Source organism: Mytilus edulis, chromosome 10, assembly GCF_963676685.1.
Source record: "Mytilus edulis chromosome 10, xbMytEdul2.2, whole genome shotgun sequence".
In the NCBI taxonomy this organism is placed as follows: Eukaryota; Metazoa; Mollusca; class Bivalvia; order Mytilida; family Mytilidae; genus Mytilus; species Mytilus edulis.
The window spans coordinates 23,446,256-23,462,407 of NC_092353.1; the positions used below are offsets into that span (position 1 = coordinate 23,446,256).

Consider the following 16,152-nt stretch of genomic DNA (forward strand, 5'->3'; position numbering starts at 1 on the left):
CATATAGGTTTGAACTCGTTTTGTTTAAAAAAATAAATTGTTGTAATTCAGTACAAACACTGTTATGATACATTTTATAAATGTAAACATTTTATGCTCATTTTGAGATAGTGTCATCAGCAATTTTGTCTTATTGTTAAAAACATAGTTTACAGAAAGTATGCTACATACCCATACAGACTCTTCCACAATCATTAACTTCCTTCATATAAGCAACATTATATCCATAACAGTGCATAACTGTAACATTCCAACTATCTTCACAGTTACTGAAATTACTGACCATACATGCTTTCATTGTTGTCGTTTCTTCAAATGAAGTAGGATATGTTCCTTAAAAAACAGATAAAAGAACAGTTACACCGTTTTATTTCAAATAACATCAAGTTTGAAAGTATATTCACTATTTCTTCTGTTTTCGAATTAAACTTGTTTCGATGCAAATAGGTGGTGCTTTAAATACAGTAAAATAACTGTGTTTAAAGAAATCATCGAAGTCAAATAATTGTAGGAATAAAAGCAACACATCATTTGTTATAGTGTTGAAATACCACATACATGTAAATAAACTCATCATAGAAACCAGGATTAAAATTTTATATTTACGCCAGACGCGTGTTCGTCTACAAAAGACTCGTCAGTGACGCTCGAATCAAAAAATGTTAAAAAGGCCAAATAGAATACGAAGTTGCAGAGCATTCATGACCAAATATTCCTAAAAGTTTTGCCAAAAACAGTTAAGATAATCTATTCCTGAGGTAGAAAAGCCTTAATATTTAAAAAATTCAATGGAAGAAAACATAAAAATATTATTACCACTAAACCATATAGGAGACCTTGATCCACATTGGCCTGGTACTGGTGACGTAGTGGGTACGTTCTGTCCACTTGCAAATGTATACCATCCTTCTGTTATATTGTCACAATCCTCAACTTCTCCAGGTTGTAATATATAATTAAAGGTTCTGTCGTAGGTACCTTCTATGACAGAAGTACTATAACATGGATTATTCATTGTTGATGGCGTATTTCCAGGACTATTCATTTGTTCTACAAAAACACAACAATAATGTATGGCAAAACAACTTCACAGAAAGCAAAAGGTATTATTCTGTCGTTACACCATTTAGCAGCTCTCAACCGGATAATGCTGTCCATATCAATTTTTACAAGGAACTGTAGACTCAAACGGTCAGGTTGACAAGACGGTTACTTTAACAATCAAGATATTGAATTGCAGAACGTTAACATATGTTTTATGAACTCGCTATAGGCGCAAATTTTAATCTTTAACAAATATAAACACTCTGTTTAGTTTCATGGTCATATCTCACATATTGGTACATTATTAATATATATGACTGATATTGCTCCTAAACATCGAATAATTATGTTCAAATAAAGCAGATTTTAACATATAGGTTTGAACTCGTTTTGTTTAAAAAATAAATTGTTGTAATTCAGTACAAACACTGTTATGATACATTTTATAAATGTAAACAATTGATGCTCATTTTGAGATAGTGTCATCAGCAATTTTGTCTTATTGTTAAAAAACATATTTTACAGAAAGTATGCTACATACCCATACAGACTCTTCCACAATCATTAACTTCCTTCATATAAGCAACATTATATCCATAACAGTGCATAACTGTAACATTCCAACTATCTTCACAGTTACTGAAATTACTGACCATACATGCTTTCATTGTTGTCGTTTCTTCAAATGAAGTAGGATATGTTCCTTAAAAAACAGATAAAAGAACAGTTACACCGTTTTATTTCAAATAACATCAAGTTTGAAAGTATATTCACTATTTCTTCTGTTTTCGAATTAAACTTGTTTCGATGCAAATTGGTGGTGCTTCAAATACAGTAAAATAACTGTGTTTAAAGAAATCATCGAAGTAAAATAATTGTAGGAATGAAAGCAACATATCATTTGTTAAAGTGCTGAAATACCACATACAGGTAAATAAACTCATCATAGAAACCATGATTAAAATTTAATATTAACGCCAGACGCGCGTTTCGTCTACAAATTAAAGACTCGTCAGTGACGCTCGAATCAAAAATGTTAAAAAGGCCAAATAGAATACGAAGTTGAAGAGCATTCAGGACCAAATATTCCTAAAACTTTTGCCAAAAACAGCTAAGATAATCTATTCCTGAGGTAGAAAAGCCTTAGTATTTAAAAAATTCAAGGGAAGAAAATATAAAAATATTATTACCACTAAACCATACAGGAGACCTTGACCCACATTGCCCGGGTACTGGTGGCGTAGTGGGTACATTCTGTTGACTTGCAAATGTGTACCATCCTTCTGTTATATTGTCACAATCCTCAACTTCTCCAGGTTGCAATATATAATTAAAGGTTCTGTCGTAGGTACCTTCTATGACAGAAGTACTATAACATGGATGATTCATTGTTGGTGGCGTTGTTCCAGAACTATTCATTTGTTCTACAAAAACACAACAATAACGTATGGAAAAACAACAACACAAAAAGCAAAAGGTATGATTCTGTCGTTACACCATTTAGCAACTCTCAAACGGATAATGCTGTCCATATCAATTTTTACAAGGAACTGTAGACTCAAACGGTCAGGTTGACAAGACTGTTTCTTTAACAATCAAGATATTGAATTGCAGAACGTTAACATATGTTTTATGAACTCGCTATAGGCGCAAATTTTAATCTTTAACAAATATAAACACGCTGTTTAGTTTCATGGTCATGTCTCACATATTGGTACATTATTATTATACATGAGTGATATTGCTCCTAAACATGGAATAATTATGTTCAAATAAAGCAGATTTTAACATATAGGTTTGAACTCGTTTTGTTTAAAAAAATAAATTGTTGTAATTCAGTACAAACACTGTTATGATACATTTTATAAATGTAAACATTTTATGCTCATTTTGAGATAGTGTCATCAGCAATTTTGTCTTATTGTTAAAAACATAGTTTACAGAAAGTATGCTACATACCCATACAGACTCTTCCACAATCATTAACTTCCTTCATATAAGCAACATTATATCCATAACAGTGCATAACTGTAACATTCCAACTATCTTCACAGTTACTGAAATTACTGACCATACATGCTTTCATTGTTGTCGTTTCTTCAAATGAAGTAGGATATGTTCCTTAAAAAACAGATAAAAGAACAGTTACACCGTTTTATTTCAAATAACATCAAGTTTGAAAGTAAATTCACTATTTCTTCTGTTTTCGAATTAAACTTGTTTCGATGCAAATTGGTGGTGCTTCAAATACAGTAAAATAACTGTGTTTAAAGAAATCATCGAAGTCAAATAATTGTAGGAATAAAAGCAACACATCATTTGTTAAAGTGTTGAAATACCACATACATGTAAATAAACTCATCATAGAAACCAGGATTAAAATTTTATATTTACGCCAGACGCGCGTTTCTTCTACAAAAGACTCGTCAGTGACGCTCGAATAAAAAAATGTTAAAAAGGCCAAATAGAATACGAAGTTGAAGAGCATTCAGGACCAAATATTCCTAAATGGTTTTTTTTTTTTACCAAAAACAGCTAAGATAATCTATTCCTGAGGTAGAAAAGCCTTAGTATTTAAAAAATTAAATGGAAGAAAACATAAAAATATTATTACCACTAAACCATATAGGAGACCTTGACCCACATTGCCCAGGTACTGGTGACGTAGTGGGTACGTTCTGTCCACTTGCAAATGTGTACCATCCTTCTGTTATATTGTCACAATCCTCAACATCTCCAGGTTGTAATATATAATTAAAGGTTCTGTCGTAGGTACCTTCTATGACAGAAGTACTATAACATGGATGATTCATTGTTGGTGGCGTTGTTCCAGAACTATTCATTTGTTCTACAAAAACACAACAATAATGTATGGAAAAACAACTACAAAAAAAGCAAAAGGTATTATTCTGTCGTTACATCATTTAGCAACTCTCAAACGGATAATGCTGTCCATATCAATTTTTACAAGGAACTGTAGACTCAAACGGTCAGGTTGACAAGACTGTTTCTTTAACAATCAAGATATTGAATTGCAGAACGTTAACATATGTTTTATGAACTCGCTATAGGCGCAAATTTTAATCTTTAACAAATATAAACACGCTGTTTAGTTTTATTGTCATATCTCACATATTGGTACTTTATTATTATACATGACTGATATTGCTCCTAAACATGAAATAATTATGTTCAAACAAAGCAGATTTTAACATATAGGTTTGAAATCGTTTTGTTTAAAAAAAAATTGTTGTAATTCAGTACAAACACTGTTATGATACATTTTATAAATGTAAACATTTTAACTCATTTTGAGATAGTGTCATCAGCAATTTTGTCTTATTGTTAAAAACATAGTTTACAGAAAGTATGCTACATACCCATACAGACTCTTCCACAATCATTAACTTCCTTTATATAAGCAACATTATATCCATAACAGTGCATAACTGTAACATTCCAACTATCTTCACAGTTACTGAAATTACTGACCATACATGCTTTCATTGTTGTCGTTTCTTCAAATGAAGTAGGATATGTTCCTTAAAAAACAGATTAAAGAACAGTTACACCGTTTTATTTCAAATAACATCAAGTTTGAAAGTAAATTCACTATTTCTTCTGTTTTCGAATTAAACTTGTTTCGATGCAAATTGGTGGTGCTTCAAATACAGTAAAATAACTGTGTTTAAAGAAATCATCGAAGTCAAATAATTGTAGGAATGAAAGCAACATATCATTTGTTAAAGTGTTGAAAGACCACATACAGGTAAATAAACTCATCATAGAAACCAGGATTAAAATTTTATATTTACGCCAGACGCGCGTTTCGTCTACAAAAGACTCGTCAGTGACGCTCGAATAAAAAAATGTTAAAAAGGCCAAATAGAATACGAAGTTGAAGAGCATTTAGAACCAAATATTCCTAAAAGTTTTGCCAAATACAGCTAAGATAATCTATTCCTGAAGTAGAAAAGCCTTAGTATTTAAAAAAATTCAATGGGAGAAAACATAAAAAATATTATTACCACTAAACCATATAGGAGACCTTGATCCACATTGCCCAGGTACTGGTGACGTAGTGGGTACGTTCTGTCCACTTGCAAATGTGTACCATCCTTCTGTTATATTGTCACAATCCTCAACTTCTCCAGGTTGTAATATATAATTAAAGGTTCTGTCGTAGGTACCTTCTATGACAGAAGTACTATAACATGGATGATTCATTGTTGGTGGCGTTGTTCCAGAACTATTCTGTTGTTCTAAAATAGAACCCGATTAATGTATTTGAAAATTTTTAGAAAAATTAGAAGGTAATTTACTGCCATTTCAACAATTAACAACTTTCTAACGGATAAGTTTTTCAATAAAAAGTATTCAAAACACTACATAGAAAATAAAAATAAGTAACACAAACCCCATTTAAAATGTGGGGTGATATCAGGTGCTCTGAAAGAGCAGACAGATCCTGATCCACGTCACACAGTAATTTGTTCATGAAACCAATATCAGTGTGCACAACATGTATGACTATAATTTAGTACGTATGAGAAAGAAAAAAATAACATGACAGACATGAACAAACATCAATTATGAAAATTCCTTTATCTCAAATCGTTAACAACGCTGTGTCTTTTTTATATTTAAACTTATTGTTCTTATTGTTCAGAAAATCATGCCAAAGATTGATATAGATGGTACAAACTATTAGTTCTAAGTATGTTAAGTCATACAACTCGTCATGCGTTTCGATTCATATAAATCTTCTTAAATTTACCCTTAATATGTACAAAAATAGGTTACTATATATGTTGTATAAAAATTGCTACCTACCCATACAGATTCTTCCACAACCATTAAGTGATGTCAGGTAAGCAACATTGTATGAATAACAGTTCATGACTGTTACATTTCCTTTGTTCTCACAGTTTGTGTTATTACTAACCATACATGCTTTCATAGTTTTTGTTTCTCCATATGTAGTAGGGTATTTCCCTGTTTTATATAATACAAATAATCAATCACAACAATTCGTTAGAAAATATAAAACTATTCTTTATTATTGGTTTCGAATTCGAAAAAAAATAACACATTTAGATTTATTAAGTTTTCATTGTATGGACATCAAATGGTTCAATCAAACAACGGTATGATTCATCAATAAAAAAATATTTTTTTCAGTCCAATTTGATTAAAATGCAGATCTGTTTCTAAGCTTACAAGGATATGACAACACTCCATTTTACTTTCTGTTCTGATAGTTATAACATTAGCGAATGAAGTTTCAGCTTTCAAATTTTTGAAGACATGTATATATCCGACAAAACAAACGAATGCCGAAATGTCTTTAAAACAGCATGTAAAAAAGCAGCGTTTTCAGATCTGTGTAACCAAAGCTTGGACGCATGCTCGGTATTTTAATCTGATTGATTCCATTGAAAAGACAATAATTCACACTAATGAAAACATGGTAATAGTAAAATATTCGTACCTTCTAACCATATAGGAGCCCTCGAACTACACTGTCCTATAGATGGTGGATAATTTAGTATATTTTGATTTTCTTGAAATCTATACCATCCCTCTGTTATATTATCACATTTTTCAATTTCGTTCATCATCAAGTCATATTCTACGGTTCTGTCGTCAGTACTTTCTATCACGGCTGCAGTGTAACAATTTTCTGAACCTGTTGGCATTTGGTAAGTCTGTGAGTCTAAATTTTCACAGAAAAAAAAGAAAAATTTAATAATGTAGAAAAGAAACAGAAAGAATGTATCATAAAAAATAGATTTTATCATATTTGTAATTAAACCTAACGACACAAATCAAATTTCAACCATTAAAAAAGAATACACATTTTTTTACGGATATTTTTTGGGTGTTGATTTTATTTTTTTCTAGCGAAGAGATTTGTAAATAATCCTGTTTTGATATTTCGTTACAAAACCATAATTTTATGCAGCGCATTGACAGCTTAATTTAGTAAAATTGCCTTTAAAGTTCATACTCTTCTGCACGAAAAGAACTAAATTGTATACTCACTCATACAGTATTTTGAACAATTTCCATTTGGTTGAAGGTAAACAACATTGTAGGAATAGCAATTTAACGCTTTGACAGGCCAACTTTCCTGACACGATGAGGAATAGCTAACAGCACATGCTGTCATAGGTGTAATCACCCCTGGCATATCTGGATAAGTTCCTGAAATGACAACAAGTGTTTTATATGCGTTCAGTCACTATCAAATTATTTTAAATACAGTTTTTATATTATTTACATCAAACACCCTTAGAGAAAACTTGACCGTAAACAGTTTAGGCTATTCCATTTATGTCCCTTCTTATCTAGAAGTGCCAAAATCGCAGATGATCAAATTATATGAAATGCACGTGTTCACAAATGGATTTACAGTTAAAAGAAAGAAATATCAATTATCGGCAACTATCTTCCACAGGGATAATGAAAGACGGCACATGTGGATGCTCATTTAAGAAATTGGCCAAACTAACAGTTGGAAAATTAGAATAAGCTTCCTCTTGGCTATGCAAGAGCAAATACAGCTTAGCTCGGAGTGCGATAATGAGTCCGGGTTGTGTGACTTGTCTACTTCCTTACACAATGTGAACTAGCGTGTTTAGAAATGTGTCTCAAATGACACAGACTAGAAAAAAAGGTTTCATATTCATATTGATTAAGAAGATATGGTATAATTGCCAATCAATGAGACAACACACCAAAAGAGACCCACATAATAAAAAAATCAAACTATATCGAGACTTTGGGAACCTAAAGAAAGGTGTATATAAGGATGAGACGTTATAACACAAAGACTAATACAATATAATTGGTCATGTCTCCTCTACAGGACAAATTGATACGAAGATGAGATGTATACCAACACATCTATGAAAATAAATAAAAAAATATATACCATTTAGCCAAATAGGAGATGATGAACCACATTGTCCTGGGCTTGGTGGTGTAGTTGGTATATTTTGGAATCCATCATATCGGTACCATCCAGCTGTAAGGTTTGAAGATTCACAATCTTCAGACATTCCTTCTGACAAAACATAATCTAGGGTTCTGGTATAGTCACCAGTTACGATGGTATTGTTATAGAAGCATGCGTCAATCCATGATGGATAATTCCATTCAGGTTCTGTAAAACATTATGTTTTGTTTTTAGGAACTCTTATATTTTGTTATCTAAATACAAAAACAACGTGTAATAATTTGTTTTCTATCGAAATTGTTTTCGATAACAAGATTAACTAGTATAGTTTCAGTAAAATGTTTTTTCATCGTACTAATCGTTTTAAGTCGTTGATAACGGGTTCGATGGATAACAGGTTCTTCTATATTATCTTAACGTACAGAATGATCTGAATCTTCATTTTTTTTTATTTTTTGAAGATAGAATACTCCCACAATAATGGATCAGGAACAGTTTAGGTATACAATGTATTTATGTCACTTATACGTTGAGTTTACTGTATCCTTCAAGATAGAAAAAAAACTTACCCATACAATATCTACCACAACTCGGGAATGGTTCTAAGTAGATAACATTAAATGTTAAACAGTTTTGTACAGTTATATTCCAGCTGTCCTCACAGTTTGACGAACTTCCAACTTTACAAGCCAACATTGAATGGTTCTTATAAGGAATTACCGGATACGTACCTACAAAAAGAATCAGAATGCCACTGCAACCAAAACATTATTACAATTCTCCTCATGCATGATATTTTCTGTATAGAACTTGCATTTTTTAATAAATTTTCTTACCGAAAACCTTTAGAAAATTATTGTTAATTTTTTTTTAACACGTATCCATACGGGGATCAGTATAAAATAAACCAATATTTCAAATTAATTGCCCTTGCACGTCTTGTCAACTAGGAGGTATGGTACTTGCAACTGGAGTTTTGATTATTAAATATTCAACGGTGAAAACGCACGAAATTAATAAAAAGAAAAAGCACAAAAATACTGAGCTCAGTAATCCAATCGGAAAGTCCATACTCACATGGCAAAATCAAATGACAAAACACATAAAAAAACCAATGGACAAGACCTGTCATATTCCTGACTTGGTACAGACATTTTCAAATGTAGAAAATGGTGGATTAAACCTGGTTTTATAGCGCTTAACCTCTCCCCTTGATGACATTGTCATCAAATTCCGTTATATTTAAAAAGAGTCATTTTCATTTACCAGCACTTGGTCGATACCACTGCTCTTTGACTGTTTTTTTCTCCCTGGGAGTAGTAGCCAAGGTTTCGGAACTGGCATTATTTTTTTAACGAATGGTTCTTCTATTCTTTGTTCAAAAATTTTGAAATTTTGAGAAACGAAGATTTAAAATTTAATTTAAGCAACCATAACTTAATTCGAATTTGGCTACGAATATGTTATAAAGAAGCTTCCTTTTTGTCTTATAGCTCTAATCTGTTTAGTCCATATGAATCTTTGGCTTTCCGATGTTTGCAGGTCAGTCTAGAAAAGTGCTTCCGGTGATTAAAATTTTATCAAGATTTTTTTATTATTTACACCATATGTATTCAGCTTTTATGGCCAAGTATACATGCACCATAATGTAAAACACGGTGACTGCCAATTGGAAAGCTTGCCAAACAATACCATTAAGTTCCAACGTAATATGACCAATAGGTAGATGTTACTTTCATATCCATCAAAGATGGTATTGTTATGAAAGCACACCGAACAGGTGATCTTTGATTGAATTAATGTGTTATTCTGCGTTGTGGTTGGAATTTTATGCGACGGTCATTTAAGTGAAAGGTTTACCTAGCTTTAAAACCAGGTTTAATCCACCATTTTCTACTTAAGAAAATGCTTGTACCAAGTCAGGAATATGACACTTGTTATTCATTTGTCTGATGTGTTTGAGCTTTCATTTTTGCTGTTTTATTTTGGACATTACTTTATGGATTTTCATCGGAGTTCAAGATTTTTCTGATTTTGCTTTTGTGACGATCATTATCAAACAATTGTATTACTTTATAACTGAATGCGTTTTTAAAAGTTTCTACTCAATAATAAAACGACAGAGAGACACAGTTCGTTTATGTTCACTTAAGATTCGTTGTAACATCATGTTAGCTATGTGTAAATATCATCGGCACGTCATACTGATACATCGCTGATGCTCTTACATCGTTCATTTAGAATAATCCAAACACGATAATAATCTTTGAAGATTTTGTTGATAATTCAAAACAGTTTCATTTCATTTAAAACAACATTTCTCATTTAAGATCGTTAATTTATCTATTGAATATATTCAAATGCTCATCGTACATACCGTTCAGCCATATTGGAGATGACGATCCACATTGTCCTGCTAACGGTGGCTTTGTTGGTATATTCTGCAACATCTCATACCTATACCAACCAGCTGTTATGTAAGACGACTCACAATCATCATGTTCACCATTCTGCAGGGTGTAATTAATGGTTCTGTTGGAGTTACTTATGATCACGGAATGGTTGACACAAGGGTGATAAATTCCAAACCCTGGCGGTGTTGTCTGTGCGTCTGAATAAGATATTTATAGCATAAGCAGTTGGCTTAAGAAGTTTTTATTGTTGTTTTCTATATAGCTAGTATACTTTTAAAGTATAATTTAAAAATAGTTATAAAAAATATGATAATTTTTTACTGGAAAGTTGGGGATTTTTAATTCTAGTACTGAACTGTTAGACTATGAATGTGTGGCGAAATTTTTGACATGACAAAAAATCTTGCAACAAAATCATATAAAGTCATTTAAATAACACAATCATTAAAACAATAATTTGAATAAGTCATTGAATACAACAAACATTAAAATGAAGAAAAAATATTTTAAATAAGAAAATAAAAGTTATAAGTGTATAATGCAATATCTTATTTCACATTTGTACAGTATTTTCAAATCAACCATTAGAACTGTATTAAAATTGTAATGCTTCGTTTATTGGGGTGTAAAAAATGTTGACGAAAGCACATATACCGTATAAAAAAATGTCAAAAACTCTATAATTGTTCAATGCTACAACCATGAAACCACGAGTCAAAGCAATTCTTTTGTTTATTTATCTATTCATTATTTTAACGATGTTTAATTAAAAAGGAACTTAAAATAAAAATGTTAAATGCCTTGGTCAATTAGATTTACAGACTGGTAAGAAACAGTACTTCCTAATGAAATTAATCGGGTAAAAATGGATTGACATACATTAATTTTGTATGAACATTGAAGTGATTCATACAAATTATGCGTGCACGGTCAACGCTTGCATAACACTATAAAACTACAAAAAGAAGTATCAAATAATTGTTGATTACATTTTAATGCTAAAAAAAATGAAAATCAAGCATTTATTTATTTCGCTTTATTTTTGTCTTATTGAAAACCTTCAAAACCAGAAGAAGAACAAATCACTTTGTATACTTTTGACAACAACAAAATATATATATTTTGAATATTTCTAGCATTCTATTATTAAACCAGTTTGACAATGGCTGGTTTGTTGTGAGGATAAACTTTTTACGTTAAAGCACAGACTTTAACGCTTATTGATTTTTATTTCTTCAAAACCAAATTCCATGCTTTCAATGCAATTATTTTCGCCCTCTTGATATATATTTTTTCAGATCTTTAGTCTACTTTACTATGCTAGGTCTATTTACGTCATTTATTCGAGCGTCACTGATGAAACTTTTTTAAACGAAAGGCGTACATAAATTTAAGCCTACTTTATTTATATCATGAGTTTGTGTTTTACTATTGTAACTTAGTGTATAAATCAGTTTTGTTATCAATAAGAAATTAAAGTTCTTTTGAATAAAATATAATGCTTTTTCCTATACTAATTGGAGAAACACATTTTTTTACAAGCTGTATGTATACAAACGTATCTAATGCACCTTAGCAACTTACAATTGCAGTTTATAATAAGTATTGCTATTAACATCCCATTCACGATTGAAATTTTCCCAATCTTCATAGTATGCATATTAGTCAATGATATATTGAATAAATAAATAAGAATGCAAGGAATGTTTAAGCATTTAAACAACAATTTGTTGATCTTCAATACACATGACTAGTGTTTCAATTTATTTGTTCCCGACACTTTATCAAGTATTAAATCCATAAGAAACCGTTTGTATTGCAAATTAAAATGACGTAATTTAAATTATTGTAACTCATCTGCCTCTGATTTCAAACCTTTTTAAAATTTAAATATAGTTATACGTATGTGTTTATAAAAACAAAACCAAAATGTTTTAAATCGTTGATAAAAATAACCAAGCCACAGAAGGTATATCCAGAAAAGTGCTTGGACGCATGAAATTATTAAACGTGTTGTTTTCAATTTTCCACATCACTGGGTCGATACCTCTGCTGGTGGACTATAACTACGCTGTATGGACTTTGCTCATTGTTAAAGGCCGTACGTTGACCTATAGTTGTTAAACTCTGTGCCATTTTGGTCTCTTGTTGATGGTTGTGTCATTGGCAATCATACCACATCTTCTTTTTTAATTCAAGCCCCGAGGGTATCATCAGCTCAGTACTCAGTACTTCGGTACTGACATGATTTAACAAACCTTTCTAAAATTGTTCGTTTATAGATTTTGAAATTATTAAGAAACTAAGGTTTCAACGCCCTCAGGCAAAGTTGAATTTAGATGAATTTGGCTGTTTATTTGAGGTCTTTTTGACATATAGCTCTTCAACGGTTTCGGTACTTATACATCCTCGGACTTCAAATGTTTGACTTTGAGCTTCCCTGATGAAGGTAAATCCAGAAAAGCGTTTCGGACGCAAAAAATTATTAAACGTGTTGTTTTCAATTTTTTACATCACTGGGTCGATACCTCTGCTGGTGGACTATCATCAGTCCCGGAGGGTATCATCAGCTCAGTAGTCAGTACTTCGGTACTGCCATGATTTAACAAACCTTTCTAGAATTGTTCGATTATAAATTTTGAAATTATTAAGAAACTAAGCTTTCAACTCCCTCAGGCAAAGTTGAATTTAGATGAATTTGGCTGTTTATTTTAGGTATTTTTGACATATAGCTCTTCAACGGTTTCGGTACTTATACATCCTCGGATTTCCAATGTTTGGCTTTGAGTGTTCCTGATGAAGGTAAATCAAGAAAAGCGCTTCGGACGTATGAAATTATTAAACGTGTTGTTTTCAATTTTACACGTTGCTAAAGTTCGATTGTAGTTGAGACTCGAGATATATAAAATGTGAAAATAAGCATACATAAGGTTTATAATGTCTATGTCATTAAGTCTTTTAAAATTTGCGTAGAGTGTTACATTTGCAATCAGACAATTAACATTTTCAGATGTTTATTATATATACATGCATTAAGTCAGTGCAAACCATGTCAATTTTGCTTTTAAATTTCGAAATGAAATTTTTCCTGAATTTCTTTTTTCGTTTGTTTACTGTCAAAAGGCTACAAATCAATGTTAACAACCAAACTGTCAAAGGAAAGGAATCATTTGAATATACGAGAAGACACATGAAAGACTAGAAAACCCATCAAATAGACTAGATAAACAACAACAGTGAGACATACTTAAAAATATGCAGCCCTCGATGGGAAGACTTTAAGTTAAGAAATTTATTTGCACATTTCATAATTTGCGTCTGTACATGTATAAAGAGTATTTTTATACATTCAATATCAAATCGGTTGTACAATATGCGTTTTTGGTTATAGTTCACATATAAGCTGCACAATTTCATATTTTATTAATAAAACGAATGAATCGTTTTTGATAAGTACTTGTAGAATAATATACCAAAAATGCACTATTATCACGTAATCAGTTATATAACCAAGTATTTCAATATGACAACATGTTCAGATTTATTTGTAACATAGGGATTGCATAACCTTCTTAGTATATATCGCCTTGTACATGAGCACCATAAAACAAACTATTTTTAAAACCGCTTGTTAGTGCAATCGTTGAAGGTCGATGTTTAATTCGCTCACTAAACAAATTATATTGTGACATGTTGATCTTAACTGTGTAGAGTCATATCAAGTAATGTTGCTTTTGTGATCTAACAACAATAGTTTATATTTCAAAAAGGAGTATTGATGACGATAACTTAATGAAAAAATAAACATTTAGATAAGACGATGAATGAACATGGTGGTCACGAAGAACGATAACAATTATCCATTTGGTATTTGACTCAAAAGAAATGACTACCTATAGTTATGACTATGCCATTAATAAAAAAATGACTCTGGATTTCAAAACTGAAATTAAGCTAACTATTTGAATTATCCGAAACGAAAACCGTGAAATGTTCATCCAGAATTTGAAACGAATAACAAGAACAGCATGCACAATATGCCCTACTCTAAATGTTAATATATATCATTATATGATTTAATAATATAATAACGTTTTTTTTAAATCTCTTTTCTTTCATAAAATTCTCCTTACTTTTTTTTCTTTCTTTCATATAAAATATACTTTTATCTAACTTTATTACCTTATTAGAAATCCTTGAACAGTCAGCTAGTTTGATACTTTCGGAAAATCATTTATATTGACTTCCAAGAAAGACTTCTCCCCTAAACGGTTTAAATACCTTCGGTCAAGGTCAGAGTTATATATTTAGTATCACGCTATCAAAACAATAATTGGCTCTTTGTGCATATATAGCACATTTAACAACGGTAACGATAAACAAACAAATGTCTTTCCACCTTTTATGCAAAATTTATAATCAAATGTTTTCCTGTATCATTTTTTTCATGAAACATAAAGTTCATTTTTTGTTGAAACTTTAGATAATCACATATTAAATTTTGTTATTATGACATTAACTCATCGATCATATTGTCAATCAACTTTCTACGGAGCTAAATGCTTTACTGTTTCTCTTTAAAGATTGGCATTGTGAAGTTTATCTTATATTATGGAAAATAGTTTGAACAACATTTGCATAGTATTATAGTTTTAAAGTACTGAATGAATGGCCCTTGAGAAGGTACTAGGATTCACAATTTCAAATTTCAAATTTCACTTCGTTCTCAAGGGCGGAAAGAAATTATGTTTATAAATGTAGGCCAAATTATTTTAGTATGCAAGTTTGGAAACGTTTTTGTTGAATGAGAGCTTTCAAATTCTCAAATTTGTCATACGGAGTTATTTCTATTAATTAAATTCCTTAAAAAAAAGCATAATATATTTCACATAACATGTTTTCATTGTACACTTCTTCGCTTTGATAGGCAATTTTCTATGTAGTTTATTAATAAATCTCTCATCAGATTTGACGAATAAATAAACGACTAAATAATAATAGTGAATAAATCTTGTAGACCAAAATAATTTACCTAGGGATATTTTACATATTTATTACAATATTGATGATGTTATCGGTTTTTACATATCAATTTTCGGTAAATGAATTTGATAATTTCATTAAAACATTACGTGGAAATAATTTAATATTGTAAAATTGTGAACTCGTAATCAAAATTGTGTAATTCGGTGCGGGTCTCAACGTTCTTAAACACATTAAGTTGTGTGAGCAGGGATGCATTTTCAACAACGAACCGATACACATAATCTTTCTTTTTTTCAACCTTCTTTTTTTTTTGAAAATCCCTATACGAAAGTATTGAGATCGAGCACAAGTAAATGACTGAGGAGAAATTCATGTTCGGTTTAAAAAAATATTTGTACGTCAAATAAATTAAGACCATTATACCATAATTTACAACTACTGTGTCTTTGTCAAATGTATGCAAATCTTCCAATTTTTGAGGTCCACAAGTTTTTGGATATCACAAACTCTGTAACCAGTGCTTTTGAAATGAAATGTTACAAATTTGATATGTTTTGTTTGTTTGTTCAAGTGATTTTGTGTGTATTACTATTCAACTGCTAATTTTTGTCTTTCGTATTTTCGTAGTCAGGAAGCTCTTCAGTATTTTTACTTTATCATTTATTTATTTAATATTATATTATATTATCTATAGAACTTGGTAAAAATGGCAAATGTTTGCATTTCTCTATTTATACACCACTTTTA

General features: G+C 30.9%; 1 protein-coding gene across 1 annotated transcript in view; it reads right to left on the reverse strand.

Moving 5' to 3' along the window:
• The window catches only part of LOC139490665 (uncharacterized), an 84,819-nt gene that overhangs the window by 51,141 nt on the left and 17,526 nt on the right, over positions 1–16,152 (reverse strand). The window contains exons 2-15 of the mRNA XM_071277578.1: positions 10,383–10,616; positions 8,575–8,736; positions 7,982–8,212; positions 7,090–7,251; positions 6,536–6,760; positions 5,878–6,039; positions 5,073–5,306; positions 4,425–4,586; positions 3,659–3,892; positions 3,004–3,165; positions 2,235–2,468; positions 1,586–1,747; positions 817–1,050; positions 172–333 (exon numbers count right to left, since the gene is read on the reverse strand). Coding sequence (XP_071133679.1) covers positions 172–333; positions 817–1,050; positions 1,586–1,747; positions 2,235–2,468; positions 3,004–3,165; positions 3,659–3,892; positions 4,425–4,586; positions 5,073–5,306; positions 5,878–6,039; positions 6,536–6,760; positions 7,090–7,251; positions 7,982–8,212; positions 8,575–8,736; positions 10,383–10,616 — 2,760 coding nt within the window. The remainder of the gene's footprint in view (positions 1–171; positions 334–816; positions 1,051–1,585; positions 1,748–2,234; positions 2,469–3,003; positions 3,166–3,658; positions 3,893–4,424; positions 4,587–5,072; positions 5,307–5,877; positions 6,040–6,535; positions 6,761–7,089; positions 7,252–7,981; positions 8,213–8,574; positions 8,737–10,382; positions 10,617–16,152) is intronic.